General features: G+C 36.9%; 1 protein-coding gene across 1 annotated transcript in view; it reads right to left on the bottom strand.

Moving 5' to 3' along the window:
* The window catches only part of CC2D2A (coiled-coil and C2 domain containing 2A), a 46461-nt gene extending 27966 nt beyond the window's left edge, over window positions 1–18495 (bottom strand). The window contains exons 1-13 of the mRNA XM_031066498.1: window positions 18412–18495; window positions 17804–17905; window positions 15909–16010; window positions 14939–15115; window positions 14623–14773; window positions 13322–13458; window positions 11922–12053; window positions 10001–10210; window positions 7837–7940; window positions 4942–5082; window positions 4370–4526; window positions 2071–2300; window positions 993–1170 (exon numbers count right to left, since the gene is read on the bottom strand). Of these exons, the coding sequence (XP_030922358.1) occupies window positions 993–1170; window positions 2071–2300; window positions 4370–4526; window positions 4942–5082; window positions 7837–7940; window positions 10001–10210; window positions 11922–12053; window positions 13322–13458; window positions 14623–14773; window positions 14939–15115; window positions 15909–16010; window positions 17804–17905; window positions 18412–18438 (1848 nt within the window). The 5' untranslated portion in view covers window positions 18439–18495. The remainder of the gene's footprint in view (window positions 1–992; window positions 1171–2070; window positions 2301–4369; window positions 4527–4941; window positions 5083–7836; window positions 7941–10000; window positions 10211–11921; window positions 12054–13321; window positions 13459–14622; window positions 14774–14938; window positions 15116–15908; window positions 16011–17803; window positions 17906–18411) is intronic.
* Window positions 18496–23780: the final 5285 nt, after the last annotated feature.

Below are 23780 nucleotides of genomic sequence, written 5' to 3'. Positions count from 1 at the left end.
CTATCAGCAGCTTACTTGATGTGAATTCTTCCTACAAGTCCATCTTCTTCACTTTTCTAATGCACCTGAGACAAGTATGACAAATCCAGGCTTTTAAGAGCATCACTGTACAATATGCAACTGCTTGTGACATTCCCTTGGATCAGCTGAAGATTTTGGAGGGATTCTGCCTGGCTCATTCTCCCTTGACATGAAGGCAGAGTGTGGCACACAGTCCCCATTCTGGCAGCACTGCAGGTTGCTTCTCTCTTTCCTAGGCAGCTGCAGGCTCAAAGTGATCTCAGTGGTTTCTCCATTCAATTGTTTTGAATCCAGAAAAATGGTCTTCCTTCTCCTTTTCAATTTATGTGTTAAATAAATAAGCAGACAAGGGGTTTTTACATCATTCCCTGAACTACCTGTTTTACCTAACCAGAGGAGTCTTCTAAAGGGAGAAGTAGGATCCTGATCTTGTCTCATATTAACTCTGATTTATGTGAACTATTTATTAATTCATACTTGGAATTCGGCGTGGCAGTATGTTGATTTAACTACCCTGCTGCACTCAAGTCAAGTGCAGTTATGGACATTACTAGAAATTATTTTTCTTATTCCCATCCAATAAACATTATGAGGGTTTTACTGTGTGGAAAATAACATTTTAAGATGACCATGTTAGCAATTTGATCTGCAACACAAATCAGTTTTTCCAAAATCAAGAGGCTGATCCACAAACATATTTAATCACAAATCCCAATTATTTAATTTCTCCCATCCAAACTATAGCTTTTTCTATATATTTCTAGAAAGCATAAGCATCAAAAAGATAACAGCAAAGTTAAAAGTTAAAGACTGGAGAAGCAAGAAAGGAGTGTAAGATTGATGATTTACAAAAGGTCTTTCATAGGTTTTTCAGCCTTTATGACACTATCATATAGTGAAACACAAGCATTGCAGGAGTAATTACATTTTATATCATCTTTTAAAAGTTATTGCAATAAATCAACATCTACCTGTAGTTTCAAACTCTCTGGCCAATTGATTATTTGTAAATTGAAAATCTGTCCAAAGTGAACTCTAAAATCGGAACTTATTGGTCGGGTAACAGTCCTTGACACTTCCTTGGAGTTGAAAAGGACTTTAATAAATGCTGAGCGTTTCTTCACATCCTCTCGTCGCAAAACTTCTGCTCTGTAAATATGTGAAACAAGCTATCATATAATTTTTAATAACATTTTTATTATCTATTTTTAATGAAAATCTGATTTCTCATGGGGAGACAGAAACCACCTAAAAATAGACGGTATTCCTCCAAAAAAGTCACTATACAGGAATGACTTTAGAACACTTACTTAACAAGTGGTTTATCTTCTTGTCAATATAAATGATTTTAAAATGATCAAGGTAAATTTTGGATCCACAAAGGCTAACTCCATATAAAAGAAGTTATCTAGGAAAAAAAATTTTCTTCCACCCTCTTCCTTCAAAGCACAAAAATGATATTGAGCTAATGATATTTCAGTCATTGGGAGTACAACAGCCAAGCAGCATTCCCTGATGAGGCTATTTGTGAACCAAGCACAAAACAAAGCAGTATTTAAATTACTGAAATACAGCAGATGTATGTTAAATTGTGTGTGCAAATATGGAAAGTAAGAGAAAACAAGTGCATTTATTTCTTTTATCCACAGTGCAATCTCTGGTTTAGTACACAATTCCTTTATTTTCGCTTTGTTGAGTACAGCACAGACCCTGTGCAAAAGACTAGCTAGTGACAGTGGTACTGCCAGCAGTGACCCAGATTCTACAGTGAAACCAGCTTCTTTGTATCTGCACTCTGTTCTGTGCAGATGATCAAGGAATAGCAGAGGGTTCAAAGGGATTGTGCAGACATGCATTTTTTAAGTGCACTATGTACAAGGCTATATGTGACTTGAAAATGAATTAAGTTATATCACCTTCAAAAGCAGAGGTTTCATCACTAGGCTAAACAGAATGGTGAGCTCATGCATCTGAAGTTGTATAAACAAGCAATTAATAAATTATAGAAATTCACAAATAAGGTAATTTGCTGGCCAACATTTATCTTACCGAGGACACTGCTCAGTTGGAGTTATGCTTCCTGAGAGGGTCAGCTCAGGAACTAGAATAGGCTCCCCAGGTTTCCTTCGGCAGCTGTCAGCTTTTCCTCTAACCTGCTGCTCTATTTCCAAGCTATTGGCCATTTTAGGTGGGATGGGTTTTATACGTTCCTCACCAAAATCATGGTCTTCTGATTCTTCATCTACAAGAGTATCTTTTTTCTTTTTCTTCTTGGACTTCTGCATATAAAAAAAAATTACATTCTTTCTGAATGTGTTTCAATCTCTGCAATTTTTTCTCTTGTTCTCTTGATTCACAAGTCCTAAACACAGATGGTGTATGTACAGTAAAATGACAGTACAATTTTAGTATTACACACAAACACATAAAAGATTTCTCTCATTGTAAAGGACTGCATCAGTTTCAGAATTCAGCAATACATTCCATTCATATGCTTCAAAATAATAATGTGCTCCAAGCAAAACATTTACTTAATCTTCTCTACCAACTTTCAAAATCAGCCTGTTTCTTGAACATTCTGGCTAGATGCTGCCTTCTCATTTGCCTGAGCTACCACGAACATTCTGTTAGGATTGAAGGGAGGTTACTCTGCCAGTAGACACAGTTGTTTGAGATGCACTGTCTGCACATACACTGACAAAACAAATGCACATGTGCCACAAACTCTGGAGCACAAGAGGTTTTGGCTTAGCATAGTCTCTTTAGCATGAACAGAATGATCCTTTCCCTTCCTCCTGCCAAACAAGAATAAACAAACAGAACAACACAGGCCTTTCAGCATCTCCTGAGCTACAAAACTCCAGTGTTTACATGCATGCCCAGCTTTACATAACTGCAAAACAATTCCTCCTTCCACAGACTTTTAGATTACTTGGAAGTACAGCTTGCTTAGAAGCACCACTTCACAACAACACGTCATAAGCAAAAGGAAAGAGAGCAAACAGATTCTGCTCAGTAACTAAAATAGTAAGCCAAACAACTTGTTCACATATTGTTCTTAAAAAATACTCTTTGCTGTATTTTGTGTTATCCTTCTTGCTCCTGTATTTGCTTTTAAATTTATTTAGTCTCACTTAGCTCTAGTGTGTTTGATTCATGTGATCTGTACTAGGAAGAAATCAACAGGAGTGATTAAGTTAAAAAGTAGTTTGAGTAAAATAAAATAAGGCACTTATGGGTAAGAAAGAAAGGTAATTTCATTCCAAAAGGAAAGAACCACAATCCTCTCAGTCTCAAGACAGTTTGTGACTAGCACAATAAAAAGATGCCACAATGGTATTTGTGAAGGCATGGATGAACAGTTTGCATTAGGATCAATGTACATGACTACCTGCCTTCATTTCAAGGTTTACACTTATTCATTTTATCCCACAAGTGAACCTACATGATGCTAATGAGTCATGTGCCCACTTGTGTTCTGATAACAGGAATTTCCAACTCCTGCATATTGGCTTCTTCTCAAATATTTTATATGCCTTCCTTAGAGGCTGTATGTACATGAAAAGACTCTCCATTAAAGTATGAGCAGACACACTAGATTCTTGAAAACAGTATTTGAAGCATTTTCTTAAGCTTTATTTTTCTTTGGTATTCAAAAACCCAGGGTGCTGAAGCTGGGCAATAATTATATTAGAGTATAATCACCATTACCCTGAGTAATCCTGTATACTGCCAGCTAACTGTGAAAGCAAACCTGATTTTGCCACAGCTGATTTCAAAGATCATCTTGTTGCAGGGTGCTGCTGCAGCACCTGTACTTCCCAATATCCCAGTGAAGCACAAGTGAGACCTTAACTACAGCACAGATTGCTAGCAATAAAGCTTTTCAAAGGTGAAAGGCTAGAATATTAATTAAATCTTTCAGTCAGACATTCCTGAACATAGTAAGACATTCCCAAACATATATTTACATGAGATGATATCAACTGCTAGCTCATTAGAAACATCCCTAATTATTCTGCTTCATCACTCACAGGCACAAAGTTCACTCATGCTTTTTCTTTGCAAGAAAGAAATTAATTTAACAGAAATGCTCCAAAATTACCAAACTGAAAGAAAGAACTGAAGTGCTGAAAATCAGTAGCAGAAAAACAGTGCCTCACAAAAACCTAATACATTCTAATTTTTTAATTAACAACTACCTGACTAACAAATTCTAAGTAGACAGAATGCATTTGAACATAAAATATATACATAACTCTGAATTTTTTCTGTATTAGAAGGAGGAATTTTTGACACATTTGCTAGTAATTTTTTTTTTCTGTGAAATTGAATGATTTAAACAAACCTGAGTCTTCTTCCAGGATTTCCAGTCATGTAGCTCAGTTTTATACTCCTCCATTTTCTTTTCATATTCTTCCATACATTCTTCTAGCAATTCCTTTATCTCAGCCTGAATTTCTGCTTCATATGCTTTTTCATCTGATTTCTGATCAACCTCTTCCCTTCAAAACAACAATTAGCAGCATGTTACATAAAATTACATTAGGGTTACAATTAAGCCTGTAACATATAACAGAAATCTACTTCTCCATGAATTAACTTCATTATATCAGAAGTATGTTTTATTTTAAAAGACTAGCATAGATACTCTTAAATGTTGATAGCAGACAATTACATTAATTCCAGATAGTAACTTTCATTACTCCTTAGTCTGTAGACATTCCTTTCTGCTACAGTTATTGCTTATTTAAACCTTCCCTCTTCCCCAAACTCAAAAGGAATAGTGGCAGGCTCAAAGTGCCAGCACCGCTCAAAGTCTTACTTCTGCATATCAAAATGCTAAGTTTCTAAATTAACTAATCTTATTACAACTCCACTGCTAGCAAATAAAGTACAAAAAGCGTTATCAAGACATACTTCCTCAAATAAAGTTTCATGGGTGTGTTAGTAAACTTCTGAAAGTCCCGGAGGGATTTAATTTGTTTCCAAACTTTGATAATGGTCTTAAGCAACGTTCTGTCTTTTTCTTGTTCAGCATCACGAAGTCTTCTGGTTTGTCTAGAAATACACATACACAGCACAAGATCAATCAGAATTGTCTCACGCAGTGGAACAGATTGAAAACTTGGGATACCAAAAGCCATGTGACAGGGGTTTCAGGCTGATTGATGGCTGCAGTGGTTTAAATCCAAGGAACATAAAACACAGACTTGAAGACTGCAGGATTTGATATCCTCCTATTTTCCAGTCTCTTTCATTTGGAACAATCTGACTTCCATTAAGTCTGTTCTTTAGAGATCTCACAGTTTTCGGAAATGCTTATTACAGCTGTACATAATTAAAAATATTTTGAAGTAAATTCATGTAAACAACAGCCCAGAAAACCTACACTGCTGCTGTGAAGTAATGCTTATTACATGTGTACATTACAAAAGATGTTTAAAACTTCACGTCTCTAGCTCCAGTAAGAAGGACCTGAAGAGATGAAGTAATTTAGTATGTCCTTTGACAGACATACAAGATTCTTACTACAAACAAAATTAACACAGTCTTTTTTGTGTCTCAGAATTGATATTTCACATTTCAACCCTCTAATTTATTTGTAAAAGAGCTATTCATTAGCACTTTTAATAACCATCACACACTTCCAATGTAAATGTCCATACAGCACAAGCACAGGCTGTTTCCACTATTATCCTGGTACAAAACCAAGTCTGTGATTAAAAAAAAAACAATGTAAACTAACACACTGCTACTTGTAATATTCAGAGAACGTGGAAAGCAGAGACAGAGTTAGAGCTGAAAGAAGAAAGACATCATACATCATTTAACAGCACAAGCCAATTTAGGGAAAACAATAAACAAAGAAGAAATGCAGACTTCAGAAAGCACTATGAGTAACTTGTCCATTTCATTAGCTAGCAGTTTGCACATTACTTATCCATGTAGCAATCTTTTCTTTTTTGTCTACCAGATGACGCCAGAAGATGAAACACGAGGAACACAGAGATCAGTAACCACACTTATCTAATGTATGGGATTTAGAAGCAGGACCTTTCAGCAGAGTATCATCTCTGCTAAAATACATTACCCACAAGAACCTGAATCACAGAATCCACAGCATACGTTGGCTCCCTACTTCAGGAAGTGAAGATGAATTTCCTAATCTGCAAAAGTTTTCTGTATTCAGATGACATTTCTTCCTCAAGCCAATGGAAAATTATAGCTTTGATCTTCAGAAAGCAAAGGGTATACATCTGTTATGTTATTGCAGGGTGGAGGAAACAATTAGATTATTTTCCATGCTACATGTCTGTAACTTCTCACGAGTGTTCTACATTGACCATCAGGGAAATGCAATGTTAAAAGAGAGACAAGGCAGGTCAGATGATTTTACCAACCTAAGTGGTCCAAGTTAGTACTGAATACCATGACAGCAAAAATTCCTGAGCCCATCTGAGCTTCACATGTGTAACAACTTCCAATAACAGAGCTGTAGCCAAAAGGAATTACAGATATGAAAAGCTCTAGAGTAATACTAGCCAAACTCATCTCGTGTTACTTAAGCAACACTAATCTCACTGATTTCAGCTGAGTTTCTCCAGATTCATAATAGCATGAAACTAAACTAAAGCACTCAAGATATAGAAAAACACATCAGATGCACAGAAGATGTATTCTTTCTTACTGGAGTTCACCATCGAGCAAGCCTCAGGTGCCAAAACCCAAGAATCTCATTCCCACAGTGACTCTTCCCAGCTGCATTCTCATGTCTCCCTAGTGAGAGCTCCTGTCTCCGAGGTACAGTACGGTAACTGCACACCTCCTGCTCCTTGTCCTCTAGAAGATATGTTAATAAGATACTGATAAAAGCTATTCCATTTTCAATTGAAGGAATTCTTTTTCCTTCAGAATAAAATAATAAATTATAGACTGCTTTATGTTCTGTCTAAGAGGAGTGTGTGGATGCATAAGTTTAGCAGATGTAAATTTCAAGGCTGAAAGTAGAATTGTTATTAAAAACATTTTTCTTCTTCATATTGTGTGTGTATAATGTGACCCATTACATCACTTTATAGTTCTGTTTCTTCAAATGAATACATTACCGCCTACTCTTAGATTGCAAAAAACTTTCAGACTTTTTTTATCTGCTAGTTAAAAGACTGTTCAGCATGGATATCCAAAATAACTTCTTTTTTATCATACTGCTAACACTTACAGTTCATCACTGTCCATCTGCCAAAAATAATACAAACTGTCACTACAGAGCCAAAAACTGTAGCACATTTTTACAACTCAGCTTTTCTCCAAGAACAATAACTGTGATCTTATAAAACAAAATTCTACCACTTTATTTGTATTAACCCATTGGCAAAAACATGGCCAAAATACCTTAGAATGGGAAGGAAATCAAGAACATTTGTGTAATGAGGAAGAGGATGGAAAAAACTAGGGGTTTTGTCTGTTCAAAAAATTATCTTATTGTATTGTAAAAGCTTTGTGCATCCAGCTGAAGTCTACTGAAACTTTAATTAAATTTAATTATACAAAACATACCAGTAAATAGCTACTGAGAAATTAATAACCATAATCAAATTAGACCACTTTTGAATGAAAATTTCAGCCTAAACTGTATTTTCTTCATAATGTTTTATGCAACTTATCAGCGAGAACTCTTAAATCCTCAAAATTCTTCTAGAGTTATTTATAGTAGAATTTAAAAGTCTGACATGAATCATATTCTGTACCAACACTTAAAGGAAAAAAGGAATACAATTTTAAAAGCCAACAATGCAATGAATTCATACCCACCTGATCTCCATTTTGTATTCAGGTATGCTTTGCTGAGCCACAGGAACACCATCACCACCAGCACCTTCCATACTGTATTGCACTGCACTCCTCAAAGCATGCAGCTTGAACAAACAAACAAAAAAGGCAATTAACAGGTGGCTTAACAAGGTATCCAGTGTGCTGCACTTTGAAAGGAAAGAATTAATTACTAGTGACAGAAAACCCTGAACTATCCTGATTCTGCATTTACAGGGTTTTGCCATGGCTGTGAGGTGATTCCTCAGCATGACATTTTCATTAGGATCCCTGGATATAGGAGGGAGATTTACTAACTTTTATCACTGCAGCAGATCTAATCAAGGGGAAGACTGATTTAGGGAGTATTCTGAAAGCTCAGGAATCAAAGGTGAAAGTGGAAAAAGACCTGAAGTCAGCAAAAACCCCCAACTTTCACAAAAACTTGGGAGTAGGAAGGGCTACTAAAGGTAATCCTTAGTGAATTAGAAAATCATAGAATAGAATCACAGAATCATTAAGGTTGAAAAAGACCTCCCAGATATAAACTAAACCACAGCAGTAAGTGCCACATCCAGTCATTTCCTGAACACTTCCAGAGATGGTGACTCCACTTCTTCCCTGGCCAGTGCATTCCAATATCTAATCACCACTTCACTGAAGAAATTCTTCCTGATGTACAATTTAACCTTCCCTGGCACAGCTTCTGGCCAGTCAATCCTCCTGACTTGCCTCTGGTTGTCTGGGCTAAGAGACTGACCCCTCACCTGGCTACAGCCTCCTTTCAGGCAGTAGAGAAAAATAAGGGTCCCTCATGAGCAACTCCAGGTAAACCATCCCTGAAAGGAGGCTGTAGACAGATATTGGTCTCTTCTGTCAAGTAACAAGTGATAGAACAAGAGGAAATGGCTTCAAGTTCCAGGCAGGTTAGATTGGATCTTGGGAAAATAATTTCTTCACTGAAAGCTGTGTCAAGCACTGGAACAGGCTGTGCAGGAACAGTCACCATGCCTGGAGGAACTTAAAAAATGTGCAGACTGGTACTTGGGGGTTAGTGATGGATGTGGTAGTGCTGAGTTAATGGCTGAACTTGATGGTATTAGAGGTCTTTTCCAACCTCAATGATTCTATGGCTGTATAGGTTCCTGTAATGAAGACATGGATAACCCAAATGTTCTGTTTCGGACAGCACTAAGGCAAATCCTTCAAAAGTACTAACAGAACAAAGTATACCAAGGAATTATTTTGAGACACTGTATGAAATGTCTGTCCATCATTAAAACTATAACCTAATGCTTTATAAAAATTCAGAAATATCTATACACCACCTACTGACTCTCATTACACTAATATAAAAATGAGCTTGTATACAATGACTATTATAATAGTTCTTTAATGTAGAAAATCATGGCCTTTAGCTCATGGAAATCTGAATGTATATGTACTTAATAATCCAACTAAGTTTTGACAGAGAAGTGTTCTTTTGTGCCCAGATGACATCAGAACTGTGTTGACAATGCCAAATGTTCCTGTACACACTTAAATCAAAGAAGACCACTGCCATTACTTCCAATGTACAGAGGGAGGAAGAGGTGGTACACAGAGAATAAGCAGCCCTGTCAAGCTCACGCAGCAACTCAGCAACAGAGACAGAAACTGAGAAGTCTACATCCAGCCTTGGGTCCTGCCATGTCACAAGAGTCCCACAGTAAATGTGGCAGCAGTTTGCATTTAAAACACAGCATCTGTCACAGACACATACCTGGAAATGGATTCTATTTTTGTACAATCTGGTGAAATTAAACTGCTTTCTTTGATTTGATAACTGAAACTAAACTTCACTAACTTCCCTTCATCACTGAATAATGTCTTTTGCTGTCTCCCTGTCAGTGCTGCTGTACACAATCCTGTAATGTCTAATCTGTCACTCACTGGGAAACATTTTGGGTACTCTAAGGAATACTATGCAAATGTTATTGTATTCCTTTTACTTCAGAGTTCATTCAAATTCAAAGATCAAAGAAATTCCTAATCTTAAAAATGTAATTCTGCACTGAACACAAGCAACTCAGTCAAATATTTAGGTTTTTAACTTCTGACAAGTTCAGTTTTTACCTTAAATTGTCATGTCATTGTCTCAACAAGTATGAAGACAGAACAGAAATACCTTGTCTGTGAGAAGTTTGGTAAGATTCTTCTGTTTTCTTGCTAAATACTGATCATATAACTGAGCCAGTTTAGCTGCCAACACATGCTCACGGCTAAAACAGGGATGATGGGTGAATATCAGTCCAGAAATATCAATATCCAATTGAAACATCCCCTGAAAATCTCCAGGTCCAACAAAATACTGATTGGTAGATGTCATTTTTATTGCCTGAAAGAAAAAAAGAATAAAATGGATTTACAGACTCTGACAACAGTATTTTTCAAGAATTTTTTTTGTCAGCCCATGTGAGGCTGAAATATACTGAATATAAAATAATATCTTCCTATACTGGAGGTTTTGCTGAGCAGTGAAGAGAACGACACTGGATTAGAAAAAGCAGAGCCTGCTAGCTCTCTTTTGACACATTTGTTTAGTATTGTTTTGTTTCCCCTTAGAACTGAGCTCTAGGATAGGGTCCAGCTCTCCTTGTAGATTAGGAAGACAAGGAGCTCTCCTTGCAGATTGTGTAGATTAGGAAATATATTACTTGCTTCCCCATTCAAACACCAGGGAAATTCAGACCAAGGAAGGCAAATGAAAGTTTTCAGCAACAAAGCTTAAAAAGCCTACTTCAATCCACTGCAACAAAAAGACATCCATGGCTTACATCCTCAAGCTACTGAAATCAGAAGAGAATTAACACTGCTTCCAGCCTGACTACTCCTGCTCCCTTATTAAGATCCTCCAGAAGACATGCACCAGAGGTATTGCGGTGCTGTAAAAGATTGTTAGGTATGTAGTGTTTGTTGTAGTCCCTTCCTGAGAACAGGAAAAAGAAGGATTTGGAAGGAAATTAAGCTGTTGCATAGGGCTTATATAGCTCTTTTATAGGACTGATATAAATGGCCATGAAACACTTGAGTCCCCCTCATCCTTCCACATTCAGTTTCTCATCAAAAGATACCATGTGTCATAGGAATGACAACTTTGAATTCCTTATGCTTTAACTGTTTTTCTGCCCATAAAGGACCCTTAAGCTCAGTGTCTTACCACTGCGACTTAGATATTTCTATGTCACTGTTCAAGTCAACATGGTGCTCCTGAAACATGAGCTCCTTTGGCCTATCTTTACAGGATCTAAACAGAAAATTTTTCCTGCCTGCAGAAGCACCCTGCACAGATCTGTGCTACTGGATGCAGCCTGTGGGTTGCATATTTACCATCAGCATCAACTGAAGGGCCACATTTAAATCTCTGTCAACAACAGTCAGAAACACTTACGTGTCCCAAATGAGCACTCTATTTTAAAGTCTTAAAAGTCAGCTTTTCCAAAGGGTAATAGAGTTCTAACAAGTAGAACAAGTAAAGCTTGCTTCAAGATTGCTGAATGGTTTTAATTGAAACTTATTTTGATTTGTACTGATTGCACATTGAGATTGCTGTTTACTAGGGTAGGTATGCTGTGACTGGAAAAGACCAACCACAAAAACCCCTGCAAACAAAACAAAACAAACATGAAAAACAACAAAGAAAAAACTCCACAACCTCCCCAAAATATATGAATTGATGCTATATAACTCAAAATTAGTCTACATCAGCAAACTCTATATATACACTAATATAGGAACTACTCTACCTTGGCATGAGAATATCCAAGGGAGCCTCACAATGATCTTAGTGGCTCACAGACTTTAAGGTGATTGTTATGAGCTGACACTTTACTGCTTCAACCAGCACTAACTAAACTCTTCATCTTTTGTATGCATTTTTAAAGGAAAAAACAGATATTTACTTAATAAAGTAGAACTGATTTAAAGAACAGACGTGAAATCACAAAAACCAATCAATAGTCATGGTTCTTAGCACAAAACCCTTCAGGATTTCTGGTGCAGAACTGGGACAGTGAGTCTCAGGAATCACATATATGAAATATGCTTACCTTTCTATACACTGTTTCAAGTTCTGGTGCAAGGTCTTCTTCAAGTGAGAATATTGGAGGCCTAGTACAAGACTGTTTAATTGGATTAGGCAGTGCTAAGATTTTGCCATCATCACCAAACCATTCTTTCCCCTACAAAGGAAAACAAAATGATATATTGTTTCTTACTTTATAAAGGAATTACTTGCAAAATCATAATTCTTGTAAAAATACAGAATAAAAGGTGACTATGGATTGATTGTGACTGAAATAACCAAAACTTTCTTAATACACTAAAATGAAATCTTAAAATATACTACAGGTAAGTTTTGAAATTAAAAGACCAAGATGTTGCTCAAACTTTGATTATACTGATTTATTTTTCCTTCAATATTCAGGGTGATAGATTTGAAAGAAAAAAAAATCAACATGTCACTTATTTAAATGTCATTTTCTTAAATCACTAAAATGGAAAGAATTTTAAGTCTTGTTTTACACAAGAGCTAAATGGCAGCTCAGATGATTTATCAAAGTACCTCTCAAATCTTCTAATCCAAAACCTGAACTACTTAAACAGCATCTATGAAAGCCAACCAGGTAAGTATTTTACACAGCAAATTGCTATCCATGGCTTTGCCTGTTCAACGTTGTCCTAATTCATCCCTCTGCTCTCTTTACCTGGATTCAAATACAGCTTAAACTAGTGCAGCAGTCCAAGGATGCAGCCCTACCCTGTTAGTTTCATACCTGTTCTATATACCTTTTATTTATATTTATTATTATTTTCAATACTTGACCATTGAGTCAAATGTTGATGTGGTAACACCATGAAGCCAAGCAGAAAACCAACTGGGTTCAAACTGCCCATTCAAAAATTTTAGATCCAAATGTTCCCAATCTGATTAGCAAAAGCACAAGAAGAATACACAGAATGACAAAAAAAAAATAAAAGGCAGCTACTGCTCAGGAGTTTAAGTCTATACTGAATACACACCTTACCATGTATAGGATGATAATATAGGAGGACAAAATATATCCAAGCTACTTTCCCCAGTCTTTCCCAAGTCTTCAAGACATACTTAAAAATCTGAAAGGATTCTAAAACCTCTCTGATAAGCTATACCAATATTTAATTGGCCTTACAGTCTGATCAGTGGTCTGTTCCCCAGTAGGCTACAAGCAGAGCCAAGAAAATACATCCGTTTTGTAATACGAAGTCTGATGTTCTAACAGTGGGGTTACACTAAAAACAGGCTCCTACAAAAATATCTATTTCCCAATATCTGCTGCTGCTAAACATTTTGAAAATGAAAGCCCTATATTAGCATGACCATTCACTTACTTAACTATAACAAAAATAAGATACTTATAAAGATAAAATACTGATAAAAGTTACAACTAAAACGGTAGTAGTGACTTACTTGGTCCTGCCTGAGTATTCTGTTTTCTAAAATGTTTTGATTAGACTGTGTTACAAAGGGCCTTTCTCCAGTGTAAAGACCTTCATCCTCAAGGTACCTGGGCTGCATATTTCTAGGCATCTTCTCAGAAGCAGGCACTAATGAGACATTAAGAAGAAAATAATGTAAAATATCTTGCAACTGTAGTTTTAGTTTGCTAATTCTTAAAATGATTGGCACTGTATATTAAGTATGCTGTCAGAAGTATTTTACTACAAAGGTAAGAAAGAAATACGGAATTTAAACAGGTCCTTATCTTAATCAAGACAGATATCTCATACTAGTACACAAAGCATCACAATTCTAATAAACCAATAACTAAAAATTTCTTTATCAAAATTACTTCCAAGTTACTTAGTGGAGTTTAGTGTTAACGGCTGCTCGCAGAACAGTGTAAAAAACCTGGAGCAGCAACTGACTAGAGAAGATTTCTAAGCCCTTCCAATGGAAAATGAAACATTCAGACTAATCAGACCTACAGTTAATAAATAGTGTGCTTAAGCTAGTCTCATACAAAATACAAAACATGCATAAAAGAGTTATGTTAGCCAAATAACAGCAGGTGGAATTCGTTTTGAAGACCTGCTTGCAAGGCTGTTTCACTGTGTGTATGGATTCAGTATTTTTCAGGAAGCAATCTCAAAACAGGGAAGGATTGTACTGAGGGTTACAATAAAAGTTCTCCCCTAAATCAGAACACAGTGGATCACACAGGAAGTAGTCAGAACTAAATTACAAGACATGAACAAACAGAGGCACACAATGTCAAATATTATAACATTGCACTGCAAGCTGCACTGGTACCATTCCAGTACATACTGGGAGACTTGCTTCTATTTCTTCCAGTTCAAATATCAAATAGCAAGTGATAGTATAAAGCAATATTTTAGGACTTTGAAGTTCTGTGCGAATAAAGCAAAAAAGTCAGAGATATGATCAACACTGCATACATTAAATAACAGCAGAAGAGGGGCTAGCACCTTGCACTTCCTACAGGCAGCAGTGAGGAAATTACCCCCAAGCAACTGAGGTGCCCTGAGTACACCTGCCAGTGCAGCAGGTGATGACCTGCTGAGGTGTGCATGCTCCCAGCTAATCCACCTGCCAGACTTTTTCACACTCGACTGGATGAGCAGTGTCAGAGAGCTGCAATGAAACATCTCTCTCTGCTGCCTGGTAGTCAATACAAGATTTATTCAGCAGAACAGAGTGTCATCAGTGCCATGCTATGCAAAAATCCAGGATAAGCACAATCTTCATACCTGCTAGCATGCTGGGAATGAAGAGAAATTCTTTTTCCCTTTTTAGTTGCTCAGTGTAGCTTTCACAATCAACGGGTTTCACGACTACAAGGTCTTCATCTGTCTGCCCTATGAATAAATCATCATCTTTCACCAGACGTACATCTTCATCCTATTGGTTAAGTGCAAACATCTCTGTTAGTTTTTCTTTAGAAAATTTCTTGAGAAAGTACACTTTGAGAATTTTTAAGGAAACCAAAGATGCTGTTTTATATAGAGTAATAAAATTAATAGAAGTCTGAATAAAGAATATTAACATTTATCCTACAGTTCTCACCATTTCATCCTCCTCTTGTTCATCTTCATAAGTTTCGACACATTCTTCTTCCACCTCTTCCTCTTCACTTAATCCATTCTTTTTCCTGGCTCCAGCTTTCATTTTCTCTGCTACAGCATCAAAATTGAAGGTAAAGAAATTATATGCTTCTTCCTCAGAAGGAAAATCATTCTGGAACTAGAAAAAGAAGACAAAGATACTTTATTATGGTATTCTTAAGAAAATTAGGGCAAGTGAATAAATCGAATAAATCTTTCCATTAATAATATGAAACAGCAGCAAGATAATTATTTTATCTCAAACAGAGCTCACTCAAATCCCGAAGCTAACTAAAATTGTATGAAACTTTCTCTATTTCTATATATTCATTCAATATTTCTTGCAAAGTTTTGTTTAAAAAGTTACCTGGTCTAATTTAACATTCTTGTTGTTTTAAATATAAATCATTTGTGAATCAGAACACCGAAGTTTAAGTTCTGGCCACAATGCAGATACCCAGATAAATGGTACGAAGAGAAATTTCTAATGGCCTTTTGCCTTTGAAGGTTCCAGGACCCTTCAGCTTTAGGATGAATCCTCTAAGAAAAGAATTAACATTAGTACTTTGTGGCTAATAAATATCAATATACTAGTCTGTAAAATGCTTTAACTGCCAACTGGTGGCATTAAATGAAAAGGATTTAAACAAAAGACACATTTTTCCTGCAAATTCCAGTAGTGTCCAGATGGATTTACTAGAGCTTTTCGGGTTTTTTAATCAAATGACCCAAAGCCATTCTTGTATTTGATGAAGGTTCCTTTTATGTACTTCAATTGCTGGCATATACTGCTTATGAATTTTTAAATTAAATAAAATCTTTGCCACTGCTTAAGACTGAATTCTGTCTCCTTCTCCAAACAGACTCATGAAGCCATATAAAGGTTAAATTAAATTAATATTCATTATTGAAATGGAGGAATTGGTACTTACTGTTGACTTTTGCTTAAGCTTTTTTACAGAATCCCGAAACTTTACTTTTGATGGTAAGTGTGATTCACTCTCTGGCATCTCCCTGAATTTATCATTAGCAGACTGTATAGAAACATATACATAAGTTTTAGCATACATTTAGTGAACATAAAAGAAATACAAACAAATGACTACAGTTACTAGATACTGCATTTTTACAGAAAAAAAATAACAAAAGAGAAACATCACCACTGTGGTAACAAAGAGATTCCATATTTATTTTACAAGGGTACATCTAACTGTTAGTTAATTCCTATGGGTCAAGAAATAGACTGTAGGACACGAAGAAATGGTTCATTGCCTAAATGACAGTAGCTGTCTTTACTGCTGCTGGGATCATTGTTGCTGCACTCCTGAACACAAGCAATCACAGGCTGATGTTCAAAGGGAGAGCAGGGAGGCAGCAATGGGGAGACAGCCCCAGCAGCAGGGCCAGGGGTGCTGCTGGCAGGGGCTGCAGCCCAGGGAAGGGAATCTGGGCACTCCTCAGACAACCCTGCTGCAATCAGGAAAACCCTCCTTGGTACTGTTTAAAAAAGGTGGTGTTGATTGTTTGGTTGCTGAAATACATGCTTGATTATTTATTTTATTCTGTCAAACATTATTGCTAGGCTACTCTGACTCCATGGGTGACACACCCCTGCCTTTTCTTGAAAAGAGGTATCATGTTTATCCACTTGCAGTCAAGATCACTGTAAAGGTCACTGGTTCTGAGGTTGCTTCAGCAACTTCATGTAACTGCTTGAAAGATTTTGAAGCGATCAGGCTTAACCAAGAAAAACACATCTACCATTCTATCTGTTCTTCCATTTTATCTGTTTTTCTTCTTTACGGCCCGAATTGTTAGATTAAATGAAGACAATTCTTAAGTTTACCTCTATTACAACTACATTTCGAAATAATAATATCAAAAAGAAAATGTCAGACTCTGTCAATCTGATGGCCACTTGTTTAGAAACAAAACAGTACCTTGTGCATAAATAAGTACAAGAAACAAAACCAACATGCAGAAGGTTTCACATATACTTGACATAAAATTAATAAACAACTTTAATAAGGACATAACTTCTGCATTTTCCTAATACAAATATATTAAAACAGTACTACTTAACTGAAAGCTGTAATAATTACTTATTATAAGACAACATTGCCAAGAATCTTCCCACAACATACATGAAATGGCAATTTTCCCCTAGACAGGTGATTTAGCCAGGCTAAATCAGGTTGTTTGGAATTCCATATAAAGGTGTTACTGCTATATGCTGTTATTTCCTGGGCATAACACATTCTTTGGAACACATTTTCTACAGGCAGGCAATCTTTTTGTGAATTCTGAAGAATATGAGTGCCAGTTCTGCACAGGCAAAGCCTTTGTTGTTTTTTTAAATACAAAATTCATTTTCTAACAAAGAACATGTTTATACAAAAAAACCTCAATATAAAATGGTAACAAGGAAATACAATAAAATACAATGACAAAGTTAATATCCATCATTTAGCAATTGCACTGTTCAAATTTATTTAAAGCTCTATTACAGTGGGAGCTTTGTTTATATAAAGCTCCTGTTACAGTAAATTTTAAATACTTCAAGGCATCTTAAGCAACAGAAGCCAAGAACCTCTAAATGACACAAGTTTCACATGATGTCCATACTACAATGTAAGCAATTTATTACTGTTAAATATATACTATAAAAATAATAACCAGAATGGTTCCTTTCTGGTTACTAATTCAAACAGCAGCATAATTCTGTTAAATGAAATTGATCTTCAAGAGTGTGTAGACTTTGATTTTTTTCATGTTTCACACTCAATTTCTTATGATAAGAACAGCAAGACAGAATGCACATTTTTACCCTTTTCTCCAGTCCGACTCCTGGTTTTCTTTCTCTGATGCCTTTTAAGCGCCTTGGCTGTGAGCTGGGGTCTTCTTGTGATAAAGTAATTTCAGCTTTTGTCTAAGCAAACAAATGACAAAAATGTTTAGCTGTAATAGAAACAGAAATAGATCAAAGCTTCAATGATTCCCAGGAACTCAACACTTACTTATATTTGTGTTAGGGACAGAATCTATAATTATAAAATCAGCTTAAGTGGTTTTTCAGATCCATATATTAATGCACCTTATTAAATTGTACAGCAAACACACAAAGAAATCCATTGCTTTCAAAATAGTGTAGGAAATTTTTTGGCAAAGAACACAGAAGGAACTTGTAATGATTGTATCATCTGAATTACAAAACGATACCTTTTAGGTTACTATCAACAAATTAAATATTAACTTTAGAAAAGAAAAAAGCAATACAGAATGTAACTGTACTGATGAACTGAGTAATCTTTCAGCTTCAGAAATAAAAAAGCAGATATTCCAACTCAAATCCACATAGCACAAAGCAAGCAAAATCAAGTGGGTGTTCCTTATAGGACTGAGGTCAATCAAACAGGATTTCTGAAGGATTCTTACCCTTGCTGCTTTTAGCTTCTCTCTCATTCGCTGCCTAACAGAAAGCTCTGCAGAGCTTGTCCTTGATGTAGAAGGAACAGGTGGCAACTCTGAAACAGAAAAAATGGAAATGTGTTTAAATTAAGTATTTTCTGAAATAAATGTATGGAAAATAAAACCATTTATACCAGAATCCCATGTTGCAGCAGAAAGAACTTGCATGAGAAAATATGAATGAATGAAACATTTTTTTTTTGGAATCCAGTCCTTACAATTTAAATGCCTTATAATTTAAATGCCTTTAAACTACAACAGATCTACCTTTCATTATATACTATGAACCACTGTAAGAAATGCTTAAGCACACTTTTAGTTCACCAACATTTAAAAAAGAAAAATACATTAAGATAAACCTCACCACTACTGATTCTACTCAGAATCATCAAGAGATTTGGGAGAATTCTAATATTTCCAAATTATACAATTTATTGCTTATATTTCTAGAAAAGAAACATTTGTTGCATTTGGAAACTTTCAAATGAACGAACAAGGTGCAAAGTGCTAACCCCCTATTTTGCAGGAATTTTCAGCATCTGTCCTTCCTCAATCTAACACCTTTAGAAGATTTATTAATTATTTGAATGGTGCAATAGTGTTTATCTGTGTACAGAAAACACAAGCAAGAATTTTCAGGAAGTCACATTTTCTCACAGATGGCCTTTGAAAAGTTTTTGGAATTGAGAAAAAACTTTAGCAATTTTTGAAACTTCAGGCTCACTAAAGATTATGGCACACAGAAAAAAGGCTATGTCTGCTGGAGATGGATATGATGAACTTTAACTGCAGTTTGAAAGGTGGGTACACGCTGGAAAAAAATATAACTTTTTATTCTAGCACTGGAACTGAGTCCCTTAAACAGTTATGGAACCCTCACTAGTGCAAGCTTTTAAGTTAAAAAACAAAATCAAACAAACAGATAAACACCAACCCTCAAAGAAACTCGGTCAACCAAAAAAACCCATCAAACACAGGTATCAAGACTTAGAAAAAAATATTTCAAGGAAGAAGCTGGTCTAGAGTTACCTTTAGATTTTCCTCTTGTGAATTTTTCTACTGTTTTATTCTGTTCAGTTAGCATTCAAAAACATATTCTATTTCATTGCAGCAAATCTGTCATTCAATTCCATTCTGATAAATGCAAACTAGAAAGCAACAGATTAGATGATGTGAAATCCTTTACAATTGTCTGTAAACATTTCCAGACAAGCTAGGTGAACAGTGTAAACATACAAAATTAGGGCAGAAAAAATCTGCTGCTACTTCAAGCACTCATATAGCATCAGAACTTATGCTCTGTATGCAGAATTCTTTATTAATTAATCTGTTCCTTGAGACAACAGGATCATTATCTTTTCTATATATAATGAAAACCATTTTAAGGCTTTGGCAGTTGCATCAAATGCTGTGAGAGATACTGTAGCTTTTTGAAAAAAATGGCCACATTAAAAAAAAGGTTTTGTTACTTTATTTCTCTGGACAAACACTTTTGCTCTGCTTATGGGAATGGGCTCTACAGCCAACTAAGTTGTGCTCAACTTCAAAATACATCTTTGAAGTGAAGGAAGTAAAACTGATATCCACGAACATATTACTTTGCAGGATCACCATTAGAAGGCTTAAAAATATCCACACAATGTTTTGGCTCCTACAGTGGCTCTGTATTTTATGTCAGGCAGATCTAACAAGTTTGCTGGATAGTCAAACTGAAATTAAACCTGAGAACCTGAAAATGTCATGTAGTGTTTTCCTTTGATTTCATCTGCACTCAGAGGGGGCCAAAGCCATTGGATCTCAGAGCGGCTTCAAAGCTCTCTGCACTGACACTGACTCAGAATTTCTGCAAGTAGCTCAAAGGATGCAGAAACCAGGCACAAGACAGATGTTAATGCTGTGACCAAGCATCAGTTACCTGAATGAAAACAGGGAATGGTAACTTCCAGCACAGATCCTAGAAAAACTGCTGTATTTTTCATGGATCCAACTGCATAAATGCACAGTAAGACACAAACCCAACAATGAAGAAAAATTTACAGCAACACAGCAGTTGTGCTGGCTTCACAAGGCAATAACTACCAGACACAGGCTTTTTATTTAAAGCAATTCTTCTTTTGAAATTCTTATTTACTAGTCTGATTAGTGGACTGACACATAGCCATGTCATTCCATTTAAGGAAGATATAAAGGTATTAAGTGGACATATAATTGGATTAGAGTAAAATACTGAATTTCTGCAAACAGATTGCATTAAAAAAAGTAGAGACTGACTGAATGTTTGAAAGACTAGTACAGAAATTATGCTGAATATTAAGTGAAGAAGTAGCTGATGGACATGTTTCAAGAAAAGCTTGCCATAGTGGGCCAAGAACGATAATCATTCCATGCTAGAAGAAAATAAACCACCTATTTGAGGGATGTGACAAATTGATGATTCCAGAAAAATTATCTACTTCCCACTTGTTTTAAAATACAGTTCCCTTTTCCTGAAAAAAGCAGTGTGGGGGTGTGTATATTTTTAACACCACAGATGTAACATAATATGGTGACAACTATGACAAACTAAAAAGGCCTCAGAATAGAGGTGATGTATTATCACAGGCATTAAAATAAAAGCAAAACCAGATAGTAGAGCAAACAGACAATGCAGAACTTTTCAATGGCACCTGGAAAACTGCAGGGGGGAATTATTATTATTTTTTTAAAATAGTTAGCTATCACTTGGCAAGAAAATGATAAAAAGAAATTCATACACAGATCATCACTCTGTGTATGAACAGAGTGATGATCAACAAAGGAGTGAGAAACTTAAATCTACTCTTACTTGATAACTGGGCTACACAATAGCTAACAGCAGTTGTCATCATATTCAAAACTATAACATATAGAACATGGAAATTTAAATTATTTATAAATCTGTGAAACTGAATCCTGGAGACATAGGGGGAATTGAAATAAGTTTTGAATAGATACATGAAGGCTTCAGCTCAAGGTCTAGTCTTTCTCAAAATGTGAGATGCAATTTCAAAAAACTCAACCAAATAGATGGATAAATTATACTGCAATTAAGTAAACCAATGCTACAGTCTATCCAGAATATCACATATTGTACTTTTCACTTAATCATACAAAGTTTGCAAAATTACAGGTATTTTGGAAGCAGAAGTAACAGAGCAAAATACTCAGGAAAACAAAACATTTATCACATATGAAAACTAGGGACTAGTTTTCTTCGTGAGAGTACTGCTGAGATATTCTGTTTATTCTTGGAAAATAAGCTTCTGTAAAAGAAAATAACCATCACTAGAGGGTGCCTCAATTTTCCCATGCAGTCAACTCTTAAAATTGTTTGGACTCTATCTGTCAACAACATAGCACTTCCTAGCACAAGCTGGTACAGTGAGACTCAAAAAACTTACAGAAGAAATGTATGCAGACACTGAAGAGCTGGAAACATCCCTAAACTGTAAATGTCTTTAAAAATTTGTCTGTACCATATTTTGTTAAAATGTGCTTAAGGACAGTACATACATTTTATTTTGGTAAAACTTGACATTGATGAAAAACCAAGTATGTTTATACTTCACTAGATTTTCATTCTACTGATTTTTTAAAATTCTGCTCTTAATTAGATCTTTTACACATCCTATTTAGGTAAACCATAAATCCATGCAGAAAGATTAGACATCTAGTTCTAGCAGTTTCCCACCACCACATCACTCTCTTACACTGTAGGAGTATTTAATGTGTGACATTAAAATAGCATGCCAATAAATCTACACATCTTCATACCATGAGAAACACTTCAAGCACAAATTATGAGGTTTACAGTACGATTAGGGTTGGAAGGCACCTCTGGAGGTGATCCAATCCATGGAGATCATCCAGTCCAACCCCCATGGCAAGGCAGTCACCTAGAGCAGCTTACACAGGAATGTGTCCTGGTGGGTTCTGAATATCTCCAGAGTGGGAGACTCCATGACCTCCCTAGGCAGCATTCTCCAGTGTTCTGCCACCCTCTATATAAAAAATTCCTTTTCATGTTGAAGTGAAACTTTTAAGTTTATGACTGTGGCTGCATGCGCTGTCGCTAGGCACCACTGAAAAGCTTGGCACCCTCCTCTTGGCACCTGCCCTAACGAGATCCCTTCTCAGCCCTCTCCAGACTAAACAGGCACAGCTCCCACACTCTCTTTCCATAAGAGAAATAGCCCAGACCCCTCAGCATCTTCATTGCCCTCCACGGGGCCCTCTTCAGTAGCTCCATGTCCTTCTTAGTCCTGAGGATCCCATAGTTGGACATGGCTCTCCAGAACTGGCCTCACTAGGGCTGAGTGGAGGGAGAAGATCACCCCCCTGGACCTGCTGGCCACACTATTCCTGATGCACCCCAGGATACCATAGGCCTCCTGGCACAAGGACACTGCTGGCTCATGGACAGTTTGTCATCCACGAGTCCCAGGTCATTTTCAGCAGAGCTGCTCTTTAGCAGGTCAGCCCCCAGCCTGTGCTGGTACTTGGGGTCATCCCTCCCCAAGTGCAGGACCCCACACTTGCCCTTCTTGAACCTCACTAAGTTTCCCTCTGCCCAACTCCAGCCCATTGAGGTCCCACTGAACGGCAGCACAGCCCTCAGGTGTAGCAGCCACTCCCCAGTCTGTACCGCCAGGAAACTTGCTGAGGGCACATTCTGTCCCATCGTCCAGGTCATTGATAAACAAATTGAGTAAGACTGACATTAACTCACTATTAATTCCCAGGGAATGCCATGGACTACTCTGCTGAATAAGATCCTCTGAGCTCTACTGTCACCTCACTGTCCACTCATCTAACTCACATTTCCTGAGCTTACCCGCACGGATATCGTGGGAGACAGTGCAAAAGCCTTGTGAAGTCCAGACAGACAACACCCATTGCTGTCCCCTCATTGATCCATCCCGCCGTGCCATGGCAGGCAGCTATCAGACTGATTTCCCCATGGCAGAGCCATGCTGACTACTCCAGATGACCTTATTCTACACGCTTGGTGATGACCTCGGGAATGATCTGCTCCATCGCCTTCCCAGGGATGGAGACAAGGCTGACTGGCCAGTCCAGTTACATAAATACCGCACATCTTCATAAATATATCTAAAAACGAAGGGTTTTTCATAATCTAACCATATTTAAACGCGACAGGAGCACGTCGTTGAAGCGCCGCGCTGCCTGTCCGCTCGAAGCCGGAGCTGACCCGGTGGTGACAAGCACAGACCCCCGCCCACCCCTCGGATGCCAGCAGGAAGCAGACAGGAGGAGCGAGGAGCAGACCGGGAGCGCCCCACGCTCCTCCCGCAGCA

The sequence above is a fragment of the Geospiza fortis genome, unplaced genomic scaffold, assembly GCF_000277835.1.
Source record: "Geospiza fortis unplaced genomic scaffold, GeoFor_1.0 scaffold40, whole genome shotgun sequence".
Classification (NCBI taxonomy): domain Eukaryota; kingdom Metazoa; phylum Chordata; class Aves; order Passeriformes; family Thraupidae; genus Geospiza; species Geospiza fortis.
This window is presented reverse-complemented; position numbering and strand designations above follow the sequence as displayed.